At 45.1% G+C, this 20,787-nt stretch overlaps 1 protein-coding gene across 1 annotated transcript; it reads left to right on the top strand.

Annotated features, from left to right (window-relative positions):
* The first annotated feature begins 20,115 nt into the window (after nucleotides 1-20,115).
* Nucleotides 20,116-20,740, top strand: Tfb5 (transcription factor B5). Its single transcript, XM_084601629.1, has one exon. The coding sequence runs from the start codon at nucleotides 20,315-20,317 to the stop codon at nucleotides 20,528-20,530; it is 216 nt and encodes a 71-aa protein (XP_084457755.1). The 5' UTR covers nucleotides 20,116-20,314; the 3' UTR covers nucleotides 20,531-20,740.
* Nucleotides 20,741-20,787: the final 47 nt, after the last annotated feature.

Raw genomic sequence — 20,787 nt, 5'->3', positions numbered from 1 at the left:
GACCACCATGCTTAAGAATGTCATTGTTCATCAGCACTGCGCATTAAAGAGAGGTAAACCAGCTCAAAACACGGGTCCAAATGAAGAAAACAACACACGACGCTAAGCTTCCGCCTTGGCTCAGTTAAGTGTACTATGTAATTGTTCTCGACAGGAAACTTGGCAACTGCCGTGAATACAAGAAAACGAAAATAGTGCGCCGTTAACACAGCAAAGTCGATCCGCGGAGGGAATAACCGTAACCACAGTGTATACCTGAGCCATGAGCCCATCATTGTCGGAACGTTTTCTGAGTAGCTTATACCGTCCAGCGCACGGTGCGTCACCAAAGGAGATTGCAGAAATTATAATAGCAAATAATGGTAATAATAATTTTCTGTCTGTCTCTGCACTAGCTACTCTAACCGTTTCGTGCTTAGTTTTGCGCTACCAGCGACGAAATAGGCGAAATTATTTACCTGTTTGCGCAAACAAATTTATAGCTCAGTTAAATCGACAAGGCTAATTTTCAAAGCCGCAGGCGTGCGCACGGTTTACATGTTATTATTATTTTTCTTTAACATGGAAAGCATTCCAGCATGATCTCATACACTCTTAGTCAAGCGTTAACACGAGCATTCAAGCACCGGTCGCGCTCGAACGGTGACAAATGGTTTGGCTATATATATATATATATATATATATATATATATATATATATATAGCCAGGTGTCGTGACAATGCGGGCAAAATAATTTTAAAAGCGAAAAAAAAAAACTTAGTGCCATTTCCTCCGCACCTATGCGGGTTCTAGGTTATATTTGTGGATTTTTATTTCTTTATTATTTCTACTGCGCGGTCTGAACAAGAAACTCGGGTTGCCATAAAGAGTTCTCTGCCTAGCTGCACCCTCCTTGAACGGAGTATATGTGCGAACATTTTGTTCAATTGATGGTCGTGTGAGTGTCTTCTCCAAAAGACACCCACACGCTCATAACTTTCCAAAGGTTTAAGTTTGAATCACGGTTGCGGCCAAAGGAACTGGTGCCGCTGATAAAATATGCAAGTCAGTAGCAGGGACACACACACACACACACACACACACACACACACACACACACACACACACACACACACACACACACACACACACACACACACACACACACACACACACACACACACACACACACACATATATATATATATATATATATATATATATATATATATATATATATATATATATATATATATATATATATATATATATATAGGTGCAATAAAAGCTCCGTCTGAAGATCAGCAGTAGCGCTAGTTAATTAACCTATTATTCTGCATATACCAAATTTTTGTATCAGCGAGATTTTTCATCTATCGAGTGCAAGAATTCTTTTTCTTATCTGAACACAGCCGCGGCTGTCGCATTTAGACAGAAGCGAAACGCAATTTTGCTGTAGTATATTATTCCGAAGATCTCCACTACCGGCATCTTTTAGTCACTCCCACCTTCATCCTTTCCCTCGCAGCGTGGTTAGGTGTCTACCGAAATGTGAGACAATTACTGCGCGTCTCCTTTCCAGAAAGTAATATTTTCTTTCATTTACATTCCTGTACGCGTTTTCTCCCTGTCACTCAACTCTTTCATTTCTTCTCCCTTTCTCTTCGCTACCTCTTTATTTCCGCCGTCCCAGTTCAAATCCTTCAGGAATTGAGATAACTGGTACTCGAGCGGCAGAATCTTTTATTTCTTTTGTTATCACATTAATAAATAACCATCACTACTACTTTCACTTACATGATGTGTGCGTGTGACGTAATGTTAATGACGTGTTCGTTCCTCGCGAGCAGGAGCTTTTTTTTTTGTTTGTTTCGGCACTTCTGTCACTAAGGTCTGTCGCATGCATACTTAATGGACTGGTTTTCAAACAAAATAATAATTGTAGGAGCCAGTCGGGAAGAGAGGAGGGGGGGGGGGGGGGGGGCAGCGATCGATCCCGGGCCACAGGAGGATTAAGGAAGCGCGCTGCTGACTTGGTTACCGCTGATGTCACCACATTGAAGGCACGACGCATCTACGAGACAGGGCTTGCTAGATTCACGAAATTGCAAAACAAGACGTCAGATCAATAAGTAGCTGGTCGCCGCTTTGTTCATCAGTGTTGTCTGGCTCAAAAATGCCATGCAATCAACAAAATCCACCTCGGTTATGGCTCCGTTGGATTTTGCGAACGGCCAACTGCACGGGCAGTTGCTTGTAACCACGTGTATCTGTGTACATTCAGGCCCGTTAATTTGGCTGCCAAATTTCTGAACTGGCCAGCTCGACGTGTCAATACACTGTTAATATAGCTTTGTCAGTGGCTTTATTTTTATCGCAAACAGTTTCCTTTGTATTGTATACTAGGCTCTATAGATTCCTACCAGAGTTAAGAAGTTGGTTAGGCTACGTGATACCGAGACGCTGAGTGTGAAATGGTGTCTCGGTGTGGTATAGTATATTATGGTATGGTATGGTATGGTATGGTATGGTATGGTATGGTATGGTATGGTATGGTATGGTATGGTATGGTATGGTATGGTATGGTATGGTATTGTACGGTGTGGTATGGTACGATACGGCACAGTACGGTACGGTACGGTATGGTATGGTATGGTGTTGTATGGTATGGTATGTTATGGTATGGTATGGTATGGTATGGTATGGTATGGTATGGTATGGTATGGTATGGTATGGTATGGTATGGTATGGTATCCCAGGTAGCACAAAGTGGGCTATGAAGGGTGGGCCCCGGTGGGCCCGATGTAGGCAATGCAGGACAGCCCCGGTGGGCTCAATGTGGGTGCTGCAAGAGGGGCCGACGTAGGCCCGAAGCGGGCTGTCGACAAAGCCCCAATTGGCCCCACTAGGGGCCGATGCAGGCAGCCCTTGCGGGGCTGCCCACATTTTTCCGGCATTGTTAAAAGGGCACATCCCGCCAACTCCCCGCGATGGTCCTACTTTGGACCGATTTGGGCAGCCGCTTTGGAGGAATTTTTTTTTTATTTCAGTTAGCCCCTCAGAAAATGACATAGGACCAATGCGGGTTCTATAGCGCTAGCCACACTTGGGCTTGCCCACATTATTCTCATAAGGGTCCGACGTAGGAAATTGATGGAAAGCCCTAGTCCAAGTTTTCCCAATCAATATTTAGGCACATAATTAGGTAATTACTTTATACATGTCTGCACTTTCTAAACAGCCACAATATTAATTTTTACAATAATTCATAACATTTATCTAGCCGAAATGACTTCATGTACATCTAGTTCAGGCTATGGAGATGTGTGTTCTGAACAGTAATATTGTACTGCGAGTTGCAGGCTGTCCAAAGCAACCACATAAGAGGCAACAGTTAGCTATCAGTTTGTTTTAGTATATGTAGCGCAATTTGCACGAGCGCGAGAACTAAAGCCATGTAAATTTCTAATCGACTAAACATGGCCACAACTGTTATACAAATCATCTATAACAGTAATTTAGGGCAACATCTAATGCAAATAAAAGTTGGAAACAATGATTACGCAATTGCACGCACGCCTTCTAGCCCCATTACGGCCGATGTGGGACCTACAGCGGTTTTGTGTGGGCAGCCCCAATTGGGCTGGGTGTTGGTTTTGAACCTAAAGCCCACTTGCTATTGCACGTGCCTTCAAATTCCCCACAAGGGACCAATTTTGGTATCATGCGGGCCCTCCCACCTTCCAGCCCCATTACGGCCCATGTGGGATATAAAGCAGTTTTATGTGGGCAGCCCCAATTGGGCTGGACGTTGTTTTTGAACCTAGAGCCCACCTGCTGTTGCACGGGCCTTCAAAGCCCCCACAAAGGACCGATTTTGGTACCATGCGGGTACGCCCGCCTTCCAGCCCCATTACAGCCTATGTGGGACCTAAAGCGGTTTAGCTAAGGCTGCCTCATTTGGGCCTCACGAGGGCTTGCCCAAATTGAGCCCTTATTCATATTTCACCTGCCCTCAAGTAACCTACAAGGGGCCGATTTGGGCAGCATGTGGGTATGTGCGTTTTCTTGCCCCACTACGGCCGATGTTGGTCCCACAAAGATTTAATGGGGGCGGCCTCACTTCGGATCTATGAGGGCTTTCCCATAAAAAGCCCACATTTAGGTTGGATTGCCCTCAAATATCCGGCAAGGGACCCTTGTGGTCTGGATGCAAGAATGTGCTCTGCATTAGCCCAAGAAACGCCGCTATGGGACCCATGCAGGAGGAGCAGGGGCAAGCCCAAATGGGGCTTGCCCACATTTGCCCCATCGGGGACCGATGCAGGTTTTATGATGGTTGCCCCAGCCCCACTTGCCTACATCGGACCTACTGGGGCCCCACATTCTGTGCTACCTGGGATGGTATGGTACGATACGACACAGTACGGTATGGTGTTGTATGGTATGGTATGTTATGGTATGGTATGGTATGGTACGATACGACACAGTACGGTACGGTACGGTATGGTATTGTATGGTATGGTATGGTATGGTATGGTATGGTATGGTATGGTGTGGTGAGGTATGGTATGGTGTGGTACGGTATGGTATGGTATTGCACGGTGTGGTATGGTATTGCACGGTGTGGTATGGTACGATGCGACACAGTACGGTACGGTACGGTATGGTATGGTGTTGTATGGTATGGTATGGTATTGTACGGTGTGGTATGGTACGATACGACACAGTACGGTACCGTACGGTATGGTATTGTATGGTATGGTGTGGTGAGGTATGGTATGGTATGGTATGGTATGGTATGGTATGGTACGGTATGGTATGGTGCGGTAAGGTGTGGCACTGTATATGTGGCTCAACATCCGGAAGCGAGTCGGGCTATTAGGGACGTCGTGGAGCAGCGCTCTGGATTAATTTCGACCACATGGGTGAGGTCGTATAAGATTCCCTGACGTTGCACAGTACTAGAAGTCGTGAGTTTCATCTCCATCGAAACTAGGTCTCCACGGCGGAAATCGAACCCACGTTCTCACGCTCAGCAGTAGGGCCACCTAACCGCTGTTCAACGCGAGAGGCGGAGTGTGAAAAGAGGTCTCGGTACAAAACTCGAAGCTGACTGCGCAGAAAATCTCGACGCACAGTTCGAAGCGTGGCTGAGAGCCGGCTGTAAGAGCCACAGACAAAAGTAAAGCGCCCGTGTGCTGTGCGATGTCAGTGCACGTTAAAGAACCCCAGGTGGTCGAAATTTCCGGAGTCCTCCACTACGGCGTCTCTCATAGCCTGAGTCGCTTTGGGACGTTAAACCCCACAAACCAAACCAAACCAATTCACGCGTAACAAGGGAGTTGAAGGAAAAACGTATCCGGTCAGAAAAGCAAGTGAAATATGTTTCCCTTTTCTCTTTCTATATTTTGGCTGTGCCCCTTTCTTTCGCTTGGTAAACCAATGTTACCTCAATAGCAATGTTACCTCTGCATTATATACCAGACTCTCTAATTTCCCCGCATTAAGTTTGAAACTTCGCCGTTGTGATTATACCGGGTCTTTAATCTATAATCTAGTTATTGAAAAATGGCACCGGAAATGTTTTGCTGCATAATGTTGTCTCGTCAGGAAGCGAAATAACGGGACGTCAAAGCCGGCCAACGGAACCAGGGGACCGCTTTGTGGCGCGCAGTACGTCACGACAATGCCCGAAATAAACCGCGGCCAGCATGACCTTTCGGACGTAATTTTAGGCAATTGTCTAGGTGAAAAGCATCCACGCTTTCCCGCGTGCAAAATTACTCTCGCGACACGAAGTGATAAGGGCGAGTGCCCGCACTGTCAAAGACAGCCGGACAGTGGCATTGAAAGTCTGTTCAGAAAGCGCACTCAATTCCGGCGCTGTATGTGTAATAGAGGTTGGGTGTCAGGTGAGGTCGCTCGATATCATTTTCTAATGTCAAAAATGCTCAATGCAGATCAGGAATCCAGAGCGATGAACTGCAACAACTCTCACAGGGTTTCAAAACTCAACTCTAAATTGCGTGTATAGGAGTAGCACGTTAACATACTCCATCAATATTATAATGCGCCCATCCTTCGCGCACTCAACTACAGACGAGTTAGCGACAAAGTTCGCTCCATTGGTCTTCTATCAGCGAGTCTGTCAGGGCAGGGCAATGGCTGAAAAAGCACTCTTTGGACGGTTCATACGCCCCTTGATCGGACCACACCGTAAGTTTGGAAGTTGACGCAATGAAAAGTCCCAAATTAGAAGATTACATAAATGTCTGGTAAACAAGTAAGGTCTCATTCGTAGCCTTTGAAGAATCAGTGCCAGAAAATAAAACGAAGCTATTAATATGAATCATGACGTCATGTGTGGCTATATAGACAGAAGTTAAATACCAATTTAATGCATCTCTTTTTTTTTTTTTCCTTAAACACTACTCTGAATGAGGTTGTCATTCGTGTTCGTTTCGAAATTGAGGCAATGCATAGTATGGCTGCGACAACAATGATAAGTATATCCCTTTCGGTCCCACTTCGTGACGTCAACATCAGCACAATTGTCCCATACTGGACAGAAAAAGTGTACTTCCGCTCCCAGCGCTTATCAGGTACCACCATGCACACACTACGTCTCTAAAGAGCAAAGTTCGGCTCGTGGTCATTGAATGGGTCCTTAAGCTGGTTACGAAGAATTTGCTCCCCGTTCGCTGCCAGCCATATTCTCATTCAGCCAGCACAAGACAACGAATGCCAACTCCAGCGCTCGTGCGCCAGAAAGAGTAGGAAGAGATGGATGGATGGTATAAAGCTTTTACTTCATTCTTCTCCTCCTTCCCTCTCCCATGGCGTAAACCGACGCTACGGTTACAACGCCAACGCGTTCTTCGATCGTTTCACCACAATGGGAAGGCTCGCTATGTGCATTCCACAGCTGTCAAATAGCTCAAATGTAGTAAAAATCACGAAACCAGCTCATTTCTTCGGTAATCACTTTTCGCTTTTTTCTGTGATTATTGCGTTGCGGGCTGCAGGTATACCAGAACACTAAACAATCCTGCCGCACAAAGTGCGACGCCCCCGTGATATGAACTTGTAATTGTGCTGCTGCCACCTTCCTCCTTCTTTTCCTCTCTTCTTTCCCGACCACCAGAAATCCGCACTAGAGGGCGCGTTAGTAGCGTTTTCCCGTGCTACATCCAATTGCGGTTAGTGCGCCGATGGCGCTACTGGCGAGAGCGGAATTCATTACCGACGTGAGCAGAAAACTCTGCTCCCACAAAGGGGGAGAAGAGGTGGGAAGAAAATAGGGGAGCGGGCGGCGGTTAGCCACAGCGTCCCAAACAAACAAACCGACAAACAGAAAACAAGCCAGGAGACGTCAGATACGAGCTTTCGGCACCGCTGGAAAACAGCCGGCCATCCTCCAGTACTGAGTACGCCCACGCAAACACGTGCCGCAATGACCGCAGTTCACGCACAGCGCGCAAAAGCGACGTTGAATGCTTGGGAAGGTGGCCATCGATGGGGCTAATGGTCGCGCGAGGACTCCGGCAAAGCGGCGGCCGCGGGGGGTCACTCGGAGTGACCGAGAACAATGCGACAGCGAAGCTGTGATTGGGTGCCTACTCTACGTAGTTCGGCTGCCTCCTGCAGCCGAGCTGCGATTAGTAGATTCGGAGTGTGAGAACACGAACTCTGCCCTAGTGGGAAATAAACGAAAAACTGGGAGGCGGGAAGAATCGCAGGCTATCGGTTGTTAGTGTTTTCTCTGAGCCCCCATTTCGTTGCTGTTGTGAGAAACAAAGAGAGAGAGAGAAATTGCGGCTTCTGGTCCTTCTTTAACAGTTTGTATCTATTATCTGTCTAAATACTCTGAAGTAACTCTGAATCCTTAGTCGGAGCGTGACAGTGTGTGTTGTGTGCAGAAGCGAACAATTAGTCACGCACGCTGGCAACTATGGAAAAACTGTGTATCCGTGTGTGTGTATCGTGCATGGGGAGACAAGGTTCACGAATTATTTATTTCGTATTAAGCAATTAATAAATTTCGTACACGATACGTTGTCTATACAAATATGTGCGCACGTCTGCTGATGGTCACAGCAGCCAAAGACCAGTTTAACTCTGCAGGTACCACCAGAGTGAATTCTACCCCTTCTCGATAAACTCCCGGGCCCCTTAGACTGGCCAGCGTCAAGGGCAAAATCTATACACTAATGAATTGAAGAAATGTAGCGTAAAGGAACACACACCTTCAGGCGCTCGTTGTTCTGTGTCCTCAGGGTGCGTTTTCTTTACGGCAGAGAAGCCGTCCTCGGACATGTGCCAGCAGAATCAGCAATGAGTTTGCGCAATTTAGCAGAGTCCGCCAAAATAAACGCAAAGCTTCATGGTAAGCAGTGCAGTCTTCTACCATTCCAGCTACGGTAACCTAAACACAATAGCTGACATGTGTATCCCATAACAATGTGGTAACCAAGTTTAAACTGCTTACAGGGGTAAATGAAGTCGACTTCACGCCGAAACCACCTCCCCTCAAAAGCAAGAAATTGAATTTAAAAGCCAGATTAAGTGCTTTGTAAGAGGAAGTTTGTCACTGATTCGGTTAGTTGGAAAATTACATCCTCGTGAATTACTGCCTCGTTGTTGTTAATAAATGAAATGTTCATTAGATGTTATAGAACGTGAACTTCACTGGCACAAATATTTATAAAAACGCCAATCAGCGGCGGGCAATGAAAAGGACCCAGACCACAGGGATATTTAATAAAAGTTGTCGAACTCATGTTGCGCGTCGCACTAACTTGATTCGTTAAACTATCTCTACGTGTTGCGGTTGAAATTTCAGCAATGAAGGATACCTTAATGGTGCTCAGGTTCAAACGCTCAACATACCTCGATTATAGCATTCCATCATAGAGCAGCCGTATGACCATAAAAGGAAGCTAGAAATTGTACTTCACTTTTAAACCTCTCATAAATATAAAAAGTACGCCCTGGTCACAGGTCAAGGTGGATACTCCTGTGGTCACAATATGCAGAGCGCAAAATTTACAGCGCTTCATAATAGGTTTCAGTAGTGGCTTACTTGTGCTTTCATCTACCTTTTTTACGGGCAAAATGTGCTTTGAGCAAGTGCAGACTGGTCCACGTTCTTGCCGCTATATCTACGCAACCAACCAGGCTCAAGAGTCTTTTTGCGTGCGCTTTTCCAAGGAAAGTTTTTCATGACTAAAAATACGTCTTATATTGCAACGAGGCATCAAGTGCATATGTATTTAGTGGCAGAGTGAGCAAAAAATCGATGTATACAAGAAGTCAAATGTGTAACAAAAAGAGCGCCACAAGGTTGCCGTTCTGGGAACGCGCCGTTATACACAATCGCATGGATGACCGCTTGAGGCGGCAGGAATTTTACATTACAAACAAAAGAAAGCAGGATGGTGGACTGAATGAACGGAACTTTTTAATCGGTTGTTATGCACGCCTGTCCGGACAAATGATTAATCGATGAAATAATTGATTATAAATGCGGCGGGATAATCAGGTTAAATGTTTTCATCTGCTTCAAGCGCTACTTTCCATTCAATCGTTCTCGTCTGAAAAAAAGAAAGAAGAGCGAACATTATTTCTGGATTATCTGATACACTACCGACAACGGCTGGACGGCGCGTTCTCGATCTATGCCTTTCATGTCCAAGACACTGTGCAATCATATTATCGGTAGTGAAACCGCGACAAATGTACCCGCATTTGGCGCTCTCGTTTATGTACCTTATTTCTCTTAAGGCCGTGAAGTGCCGACAAAACAAGCAGGCTTCTGTTATTGCATAAAGGTGGAAACGGCGGCTTCCTCAGTGTCTGTCTGTCCCAATCTCAGAAGTTAGTTCACTCTCAGCCCGGACATCCGCGTATGTCGGTACTTTGTGCTTGCACGTGCACCCAGCTGATTGCAGGCGGACCTTGAGAAGCGGCTATGGATCCAATGGAACCAATGGTCCGAGCAATGGGAGTCCATGAATAGCCATATATTGAGGCGGCGTGGGCCTTTGGTGTTCATTAGGCGCCCCTTCTTTGTGAACCCGGTCGGGAGAGAAGACACCGATGCACTGCTGTGCGCGCGGTCTTGCTGACCTCGGCGTATACACGGCACTGGCCGCAGGTGGCGTTAGGGGCGCTGTGCCGGTGCAACCAGCCACAGGGCTCAACAATGCCTCCACCTTCGCGAGAACACGTCTTCCGCTTCGTTGTGCTCCCTTACACTGAGGCTTTTCCCTCTGGTGGTTGTCGATTCGCTGGTTGTTATTCACGTCTGTATAGACATATGTGCGTTCTTTTGAGAATGGGGGTTTTCATGACATGAGGCGAGCACGTATTGTTGTGCTGCTGAGTTCAGTTTGCTAGCGTTTCCGCCAAAAGACGAAGTGCTTGCGTCAGAAATTAAACACAGAACATCTTGCGTAAAGAAAAAATAAAGATGTGTGTGTGCGTGCGTGTGTGTGTGTGTGTGTGTGTGTGTGTGTGTGTGTGCGTGCGTGCGTGCGTGTGTGTGTGTGTGTGTGTGTGTGTGTGTGTGTGTGTGTGTGTGTGTGTGTGTGTGTGTGTGTGTGTGTGTGTGTGTGTGTGTGTGTGTGTGTGTGTGTGTGTGTGTGTGTGTGTGTGTGTGTGTGTGTGTGTGTGTGTGTGTGTGTGTGTGTGTGTGTGTGTGTGTGTGTGTGTGTGTGTGTGTGTGTGTGTGTGTGTGTGTGTGTGTGTGTGTGTGTGTGTGTGTGTGTGTGTGTGTGTGTGTGTGTGTGTGTGTGTGTGTGTGTGTGTGTGTGTGTGTGTGTGTGTGTGTGTGTGTGTGTGTGTGTGTGTGTGTGTGTGTGTGTGTGTGTGTGTGTGTGTGTGTGTGTGTGTGTGTGTGTGTGTGTGTGTGTGTGTGTGTGTGTGTGTGTGTGTGTGTGTGTGTGTGTGTGTGTGTGTGTGTGTGTGTGTGTGTGTGTGTGTGTGTGTGTGTGTGTGTGTGTGTGTGTGTGTGTGTGTGTGTGTGTGTGTGTGTGTGTGTGTGTGTGTGTGTGTGTGTGTGTGTGTGTGTGTGTGTGTGTGTGTGTGTGTGTGTGTGTGTGTGTGTGTGTGTGTGTGTGTGTGTGTGTGTGTGTGTGTGTGTGTGTGTGTGTGTGTGTGTGTGTGTGTGTGTGTGTGTGTGTGTGTGTGTGTGTGTGTGTGTGTGTGTGTGTGTGTGTGTGTGTGTGTGTGTGTGTGTGTGTGTGTGTGTGTGTGTGTGTGTGTGTGTGTGTGTGTGTGTGTGTGTGTGTGTGTGTGTGTGTGTGTGTGTGTGTGTGTGTGTGTGTGTGTGTGTGTGTGTGTGTGTGTGTGTGTGTGTGTGTGTGTGTGTGTGTGTGTGTGTGTGTGTGTGTGTGTGTGTGTGTGTGTGTGTGTGTGTGTGTGTGTGTGTGTGTGTGTGTGTGTGTGTGTGTGTGTGTGTGTGTGTGTGTGTGTGTGTGTGTGTGTGTGTGTGTGTGTGTGTGTGTGTGTGTGTGTGTGTGTGTGTGTAACGTGCAAAAGCACTAGCTTGGCGCAGCTTGTCGTGGTATAAATGGTAGATGTAGTTCACGTTGTGGCTGTTCTGAAACTGGCCGAAGCCGAGGACAAGCGACACTGTTCGGTATTACATGTTCCATATACGATCGCCTATGGTTATCTTACCTGAACTTCTAATTATCCTGTGAATTATCAGTGTATTTATCATACACTCAAGGTACATACGGTACAGACGGCAGGAGCGAAACGAAGGCAAATAATTCGAAATGCAGTAAACATACAAAATACAGAACGGAAAATGCACAGAAAGCGTTGAAAACGAGATGATAGAGAAATGCAAGGAAGGCAAGTTACATAAAATATATTTTTCCAGAAAGCCTCAAAAATGTAGTTTAAAAGATCAAAATGTTCATCGGAGGCTAAAATTGAGTTAGCAAATTAGTTAGCGTCGTTAGTTCTATACACATTAGGCCTATCCGAGCACCCTGCTTGATATATCCAATTTCTGTGCCTGAGAGCATTTCAAAGGTCGATCGTGTCAGTATTACATATTTACATGCCAATAAAGCGCAAATGCCAAAGCAACTTTAATGGAACACTTTAACTTTCATCCCCAGAAGGTTATACAGTCTACTGAGAACCACTGCAGTGATTCATTGCACAAGCGAGCTTAACCTGTGCGCGAGATTACAGCAGCAGAATGTAAACCTAAAGGCAATTATAGATTGCCGGTGGGACATACGGTCATCCAGTAGAATCCTCTTATGTAATAAAAAAAAAAAAAAACAAGAATTAAATTATATTGACTGTTGCTATGCTTGGCTGCACCTCAGCCATGACCGCTCCAAACCAATTCCATTCTCTACGCTTTTTATGGTAATCCTCTTTTTTCTAACATTACACTCAGCGTTTAGACACACGGTGAAAAGGAAAACAGCAAAATAAGATATTAGACGAAGAAGATGAAAACCATGCAGTGAACTCAACTTTTACTTTGATGGTACGAAGACCGCGGCGTGGAAGATTAATGAACTCAGCCTATATTTCTTTGGCATAGCCATTCTTAAGCTCTAGTGATCGTGTTTCAGTTATCGTGTTTAAGTTCAGTTTGACGCTGATGGTACCTCATTTTATTCTTAAACTATGTTTTCTGTCGCATATGAATGAATGCTGCTTCGCCAGTCTTTCCTTCGGAGGTGATCAACACACCCCATTTAATTTCGAATGGTGAACTGATGCTTGTGGATGGTCAGTTGTGAATCACCTTAGTCACTACCCTTCCTCCCCCTTCCCCCTTCTCCCTCCATCTTATGTCTCATGATGCGGAGTTCCGCGTCTTGGACGCTTTTTTTTTTATGATTTCCTTTCATTTCCTTTGATGCAATGATTTTGTTGTCGTATACACCAGCAAATCTCCACGCTGTGAAATCCACTGACCACTGACCAGCCACTATATGTGTGAAGGGTGGCCGTAGATCCCGACGGGCTTTATGAGTTGTGTATACTAGCGCGTCTTCCGGAAAGCAGCTGACCTCCCGAGTTTCTGTGTTTCCCTCTGGTGCAAAATGTGCGCAGTGCTGTTGTAGGAGTTCAGTGCAGCGAATATGAAATATCACTGTTGCACTCCGTACATCACATCGCATGTCCATATTGCATTCTGTAGGACTGAAAGGGGTTGCAGCCATTGTTTAGTGGTTATTTGTTCTCTATAAATTTCCTTCGAAATCAGTCAAGAGACAGCCTGCGCAAGAGATTCTGACCCACATGAGATGCACGTCATTTTGCTATGCTACATGACTGACAAAGATTGGAACAAGGATGGCAGCGTTCAAGCGGAAGGAGTTTACAACCTCGAAAATTTTAGGCAATTCTTGGCGTACAAGATGAACTGGAGGGTTAGTTGGTCTGACATTTTCAAGCGGTGCAGTCCAACGGCGCGTGGCCTAGACGAGAGAAGGCTTGTCCCCTTTTCTCGTCTAGGCCACGTGTCGTTGCACTGCACCACTTGAGAGAACACTTGACGCTTACGAAATGGGCCTGGTAGCGCTAAAGTTTTATCGTCTTTTGGCCACCCATGGACAAGGCGTGTTTAAATTGCAGACCTTCAGCTCTGCCGCATTTCCTTTTTTTTTTTTTTTTTCGTCTTCGTGTGTTAGGGTGCACCATGCCTTTAAGGCCTGATTAATGCTCCTTGACTTTGGCAGCACACCCTTTGATCTGCACTCACGCTCGGCGTAGACCTCATCTGCCTCGCAGGAGAGATAGTGGACTAGGAAGTGAAATTAAAGAAAAAAATACTGCCTGACGATAACAGTATTCTATGGTGCGAGGTTTGAGCGCACCTTTGGGTCTTTTATTTTTCCCATAGGTTGATGTAAAAAACAATATTGAGAGACATGTTTGCATATATGTGCAGTTTGAGGCTATTCTATGCTGTCCCCTAGACCCCGGAAACAAATGTATCCTGAGTAAATATCCCGAAAAGAAAGTACCCCTTTGCGAAGTAGGAAATAAATTTCTTGCAACGGGTGCAAACGTACCGCAAACCCAAGGTTTCGCTCTCCTGGCGTAAAATGGGTTATTTGCTTTTAGTGTCACCGATTTTTATTAATTTTACTATTGTCTTTTATGGGTTTTAGCTTGGACCTTATTTGTATTTTTTGATGATGCCGTGTTTTTTTTTTTGTTTTTTTCTACCTTGCTGTCCTATAAGGCGCAAGCTGCGTTTCTCGGTAGGAGCTGAAATAATGTATGCTACAGCGCTTCCCCGTGTCTACTTGGAAGTGACCAAACATCGCACTGATGCAGGGCGTTCATAACAAAAGAAAAATTATGGCAGTGGAAACAGAATGACAGCGCCTTCGCTTTGCGGGAGAAAGGGCACGCTGATTGGCTTCGGTGGTCCGCATGCTTGAATCCGGGCTTTAGGGTGACCATGTTCTACGAACGGTCTAGGCTTCGCCTGCCTTTTCTAATACAGCCTGTCCATCGCCACTAGAAGTGCAGCAAGAACTGTACACCATTGGTATAAAAGCATCTGCGAGGATTTTCCAGTGAAGCCTTCTGTCGATGGTAGTTCACCAAGACTACCAAACGCGGAGCCAGGACTTTCGAAGTAATATTACCCAGACTATTAGACCCATCTTAATGGGTGCTTTTAATGAGCTGCAGAGCTCGGGACCACGCACCATACAAAACTAGTCAGGTGGCATGTTGTGACGGGCTCTTTTCCCGTGCTTTTCGCAATGCCTTCTGCAGTACCTGAAAACATGCTAGGTGTTCAGAGGGCCCAGGTCCCAAATGAGGGTTACATCTGTTCTCACAGTCAGAAAAGAATGCAATAAAATGTATAAAATGTGCAATTTGCACAGAGTCAATTCCAGAAAAATTCATTTTAAGGCGCCAATGTCTGCCTTGGGGCCTTTTTTTTTCTTTCGGGGCCGTGGGCCTATATATATATATATATATATATATATATATATATCCCCGTACTTATATTGGTTCGACAGCTAAAGTTGGTAGTACTTCAGGTGGAGCAAGGCAAAACCACCAGCCGCAGGGCACAACTTCAGTACGAGAGAGATATGCGCCGGCGACAAGCGATAGCGATATAGATACAACGGCGCTGTTTTCTTTGTCTTCCTTATAATATATATACATATATATATATATATATATATATATATATATATATATATATATATATATATATATATATATATATATATATATATATATATATATATATATATATATATATATATATATATATATATATATATATATATATATATATATATATATATACATATATATATATATATATATATATATATACATATATATATATATATATATATATACATATATATATATATATATATATATATATATATATATATATATATATATATATATATATATATATAAATCCTTTCTTCATTTGGTACAAGTGCATTCGAGGTCCCCACTACCCTCCTCGCCCTACATGCATGCAGGTGCAGAACGGAACGCTACTCGCCTCAATGAACCTAGTTCCGCCCGTCACCTGCACAGGTATATACCTTACGTCAACGGAATCCAGCTACCTTCAGGGGTAGCAAGCCTGGACCACGACGTCGATGATTCGCTGTCCACCTACAAGCGAGTGAACTGTCACAAAAACTGGACGATGATCGCAAGCTCATCAACGTCATTTTCTATTTGAGCGACGTGGTTCTGAAATCACGAATATGATATCAACGTGGACTACCTTCATGACCGAATTTTCCGAAGTCTTCGGACAACCCACCATGCGCGAACTCGCGGTCGCGAGCGCAGCTGGCCGGTGAAACATTCACTAGTTATATTGAGGAAGTAGTTGACTTGCGTCGCCGTGTTAACCCGGCTATGCTGGAAGCAGATAACGTACGCCACATTCTCAAGGGGATCGATGACGCTGCCTTCAACGTGCTCCTCACCAAGGGTCCCATCACGGTCAAGTCCGTATACGACCCCTGCCAAAGCTTTGATGAGCTGCGCAAGGAGCGTGTTATGGTACGTCGCCCGCCTGACGCGTCGCTCGCTGGACTGGCCGCTGAGTGCGAGCCCTTTGGACCTTCGCCCGACAGCTGTCCCTCCTACCGACTATATCGAAGTCATCATCCGGCCTTGCTCCGGAGCTTCGCCGCGCAATCCAGCGATAGGTTTCTGCAGCTATCCCTGCTCGTTCGACATCGTTCGATGCCGGTGATATCGTGCGTATTCAACCCAGAGCAAGGTTATCCAGGAAAATGTTTCTGGCATGCTTGCACGCAACAATACGGCCTTCGTCCGGTTCCTAATCATCGCCTGTTGTGTTGGTGCAAAAAAGGGAGGTTCGGTTCGTTTTTGTATAGATTACCGTGCTCTCTATAGAATCATTCGCAGGGATCTTTATATCCTCCTTCGAATTGACGATGCACAATTTTTCTCCAGCCTTGACTTAAGATCAGGTTACTGGCAAATCCCCATGCATGAAGATGGCAAAGAGAAGACCGCCTTTGCTACACCGGATGGTTTATATGCGAATTCAGTGTAATGCCTTTTGGACTCTGCAACGTTCCTGCAACATTCGAGCGCATGATTGACACAGTTCTCCGAGGCCTCAAATGAAAAACATGTCTCTGTTACTTGGATGACATCGTCATTTTTTATTTGTCATTTTCTGATCATCCCATTTGTCTTAATGACGTTTTGACAGCACTTTCCAACGCTGGCCTGCAGCTAAACACCAATAAATTCCGTTTTGCATCAAAATCTATTAGAGTGCTTGGCCATCTCGTAAGCAGCGAAGGAATTAGCTTTTCCAGCAAAGTATTAGGACAAGAGGTGTCAATAAAGCAAATTTATCATCAAAAATTAAGCCTCACCATTAAAAAGTCGCTGCTGCGCTGCCTTTTCCCCGTCCGACTCGAGCCAAAGACATCCGCAGTTTCCTGGTGTCATACTTCCACCGATTCATTCGCAATTTCGCCTCTATTGGCTCAACTTTACGTGCACTTCTCCACACCGACACGCCTTTAGTCCGGTCTCCTGCTTGCGAAACAGCATTTGGAACTCTAGAGCGTGTTCTGACTTCGGTGGTCGTGGTAAAAACTTCATTTTCCAACAGATACAGGGTAGGCGTCAACCTACCCGCCTACACGACGGCCTGGAGCCCTTGAACCCGGGCGGCGTGTTCGGCCAGTCGGATTACACCTAGCTGAGTCTCAGGGTGTGAGCTCAACAGTAGTCTCCCCCAAAATTCTTCCTTTTTTGTCTGTTCATTTATATTTGTTTTATTTCTGGACACCCCCATATCATATGTACCAGATCCGCCTTACCCTGACATAGTTTGCACCTATCTGAAAATTGCTCCGGGTACCACTGACCTAATGTAGCTGGGTTCGGAAAAGTCCTTGTTTGTAAACGCCTCCAAATGCTTTCTTGGATCTTATTTAGTGTCCTATCTGCCGGTGGGTATTCTAACCTGTTTAGTCGATAGTGCTCTGTAATCTCTTTGTAGCTGACTAGCCTGTCCCTGCTAAGAGTGTACTGAGGATCAGTGCCTACCCGGAAGGTGGGACCACGGGCAAGCTTATGAGCTCCCTCATTTCCCTAAAGCTGGGAGTGGGCTGGTGCCCATATTAGCCGGATTATTCTATCATCCTGACATGTTCTCAGTATCCTTTTTCCCTGTGCAGAGACCCTTCCCTTGAGAAAGTTGCATATTGCTGTTTTGGAATCACTTATAATTGTAGTAGCCATTGTCCCTGCTATTGCAAGTGCAATCCGGGTCCCGTCCTCTGCCAATTTGAAAATAATTAGCTCCGACTGTATTGCACACGATGCCAGTAGCTGTGGTATTGGCGCTGTTCTTCTGCAACGCCAAGACATCTCTACCGAAAAAGTGATTCCCTATGCAAGCCGAACTCTGACTCCTGCGGAACAGAGCTGCACTATTACCGAGCAAGAATGTCTTGCTTTTCCTTCCTTTTATGCCCTGAGGCAATAAACTTCGCAAAAAAAAAAAAAAAAAAAGAATGTCTTGCCGTTGTATGGACTATCCAGAAGTTTCGTCCCTACCTGTACGGCTGCCACTTCACGGTCGTCACTGACCACCACGCCCTATGCTCGTTATCCTTGTTGGAAAACGTGTACGGTCGTCTCGAGCGATGGATTCTCCGCCTTCAAGACTCTTCGCAGTCACTTACAAATCAGGCAAGCAGCACAAGGACGCCGACGCTATATCTCATTGTCCTACTGCTTCGCCGTCGCAACACTTGTTCTCGCCTTCCTCACTTACCCCTTAGGAGTCACGCCCTTCAGAGCCTACAGTTCTACAGTCGTTGAGCGCCGCCTCTATTGCCATCACGCCAAAAATAGACTGTGATATTGCTAACCGCCAGCGTGCTGACCCATACTGCCGAAAGCTGCTTGATCGTCTCAGTGGCGTTACTATCGACCTCCAAATGCCTGTCTCCGTCGTCAGCTCAACAATTTCAAGTTACGGGATGACACACTATTTTGGCACAGTTACAGCCCACTGGGCCACACCTGGGTTCCCGTAATTTCCCGTTCCTTGCGCCCTCGCATTCTGCAAAGTCGTTCACTATACGACCCCACTGCTGGTCACATTGGCTACCAAAAAACCTACGACCGCATCAAAAGTCGTTTCTTCTGGCCTGGCCTCTCAACCCCTGTATTGAAATATGTCACGTCTTGCATCCCTTGAAAACGGCGCAAGTGATCTACGCCACCTACTGCCGGTCTCCTGCAACGTCGGCATCGATTTGCATATTATATATATATATATATATATATATATATATATATATATATATATATATATATATATATATATATATATATATATATATATATATATATATATATATATATATATATATATTTTTTTTTTTTTTTTTTCATGACCCAAGTTTCAAATTTCAAAATTATGTTATCGTATAAAACACAGCCTGGCCTTAATAAACTTTCTTAAATAAATGCCATTGAATAGTACTGTGCACGATGCACCAGCTTCACATCACATGTTTATTAGGACCCCCTAACAATGCAATGCACGACTGCTGCCAAAACCAACTTTTAGCTTCTTAGCCTCCTGGACTTAAATGAAAATTTGGATTAATCAGTTTAAAAATATAAAAATTGATCATATATTTCAAAATATCGTATAGTTTTGTACCTTTGATGCTTTGTATTCCTGGCAAATAAAACAATGATTTCAAATCCGTGAATATTAAAATGTATACTCGCAAAAACTTTATGTTGTCGTGCGCAGAAAAAGAAAAAAAAAACATTTTTGCATTTTTTTTTTTTTTTTTTTTTTGGCTAGGCTTTGCAATTTTCTTCGCCAAAATGAATATCGAATAACGTTTGGCGCAGTAACACAATAAATATTTTTTTTTTCGAAATAAATTAGATAGTTGAGCGATGTGTATGGGACCTATGGGTCAGCTGGCGGGAAAGGCCCAGCATGATGAGCTCCGGCATCTCCAAAAGGAAAAAGATATTTATCGCCAACTCTGCGCTCGTCGCATTTCAGACCGAAGTCCTAATCCTTCCTTCACCTGCGCAAGGGTGAGTTGGCTTTGCTGGTGAGCATTACGTTTATGCGGAAAAGTTCTCACAGTCCTGAGACATTTGTATGACGCGATCGATTATAATGTCCTCAGAGTTAATATCCTATATTCAGACCCCAAGAACCATGCGATCATACGCTAATGTAGGCACCCCAGTGACCCTAGCACACGGCTGTTCTCAAGGGAGAGAAGCACACTCTCCCTCGAGCCATAGAGTTAAACTCTATGCAGTGAGCTAAGGCCACTAGCGTCATCTGTAGACAACAAGATTAAAACCAGTCCAAGCACTATCGCTAGCAGCGGCAGCGCTTCCTTACGAATAATATATGTACTACTAAAACATACATATAGTTTCGTAATATTACAGTACACTTCCTAATGTTTGCTTGCTGAATATTCATATTTTGCTTATTATGTTTATAAACGTTACTAAAGCTAGCGCTACTGCTATGGCTAGAAAAATAGCACTGTTAACTATGCTATCTACACGCTACTACAGCCAGCGCCACTAGCGCTAGGAAAACGCTGCCTGCACGCTTCAAACATGGCAGCATTCGATTAACAAGCGCCGGACAACGCCGGTTCATTACATGCATTACGTGCATGGTTACGTGGTCGTTTCCAAACACTCAGCTGAAATGCTGTGTCATCTCTACTAGGCTGAACGAGCATTACCAAAACTGCGAGAAAAGCTTCCTACTACGAAGGCAAGATGGTGCATGTGATGAAAGGCATCCTTGTCGAGTGCGACCCTGCAATGAAGCAATTTCTACTTCACTTGGACGATACCAACGCCCTAGGAAAGAAGTTCATCATCCAAGATTTGGATGAAACCCACGTGTTCATCACTGCAGAAATCTTGGACACCTTACAGAACAAGATTGATGACATTATGGACCAGATTTCCTTTCCCTTAACCGAAAAATAGCCGGGTCACTTCGCGTTTCGACCACGTTGTGTGTGTGTGCATGCAGGAGTTTGTGGCTGCTTTGACCAGCTTCGGTTATCTTGCTTTGCAAACTCCCCAGTCCCCATGCCTTTAACGTGAATTCCGGAAGAAAAAAAAAAAGAAAAATGCATTTGTTATTGCCTGTGATCAAATAAAACCGCGATGTTGCGCGCTTCGCGATACTTTTCTTATACGGCTCCTGTTTTCTTGGGTGTTGTGGCTCCTTTAATGGCCCT

Source organism: Amblyomma maculatum, chromosome 4 (genome assembly GCF_055883805.1).
Source record: "Amblyomma maculatum isolate TAMU_Amacu chromosome 4, ASM5588380v1, whole genome shotgun sequence".
Classification (NCBI taxonomy): domain Eukaryota; kingdom Metazoa; phylum Arthropoda; class Arachnida; order Ixodida; family Ixodidae; genus Amblyomma; species Amblyomma maculatum.
Note: the sequence above shows the minus strand (reverse complement) of the source record. Positions and strands in the feature narration are given on the sequence as shown.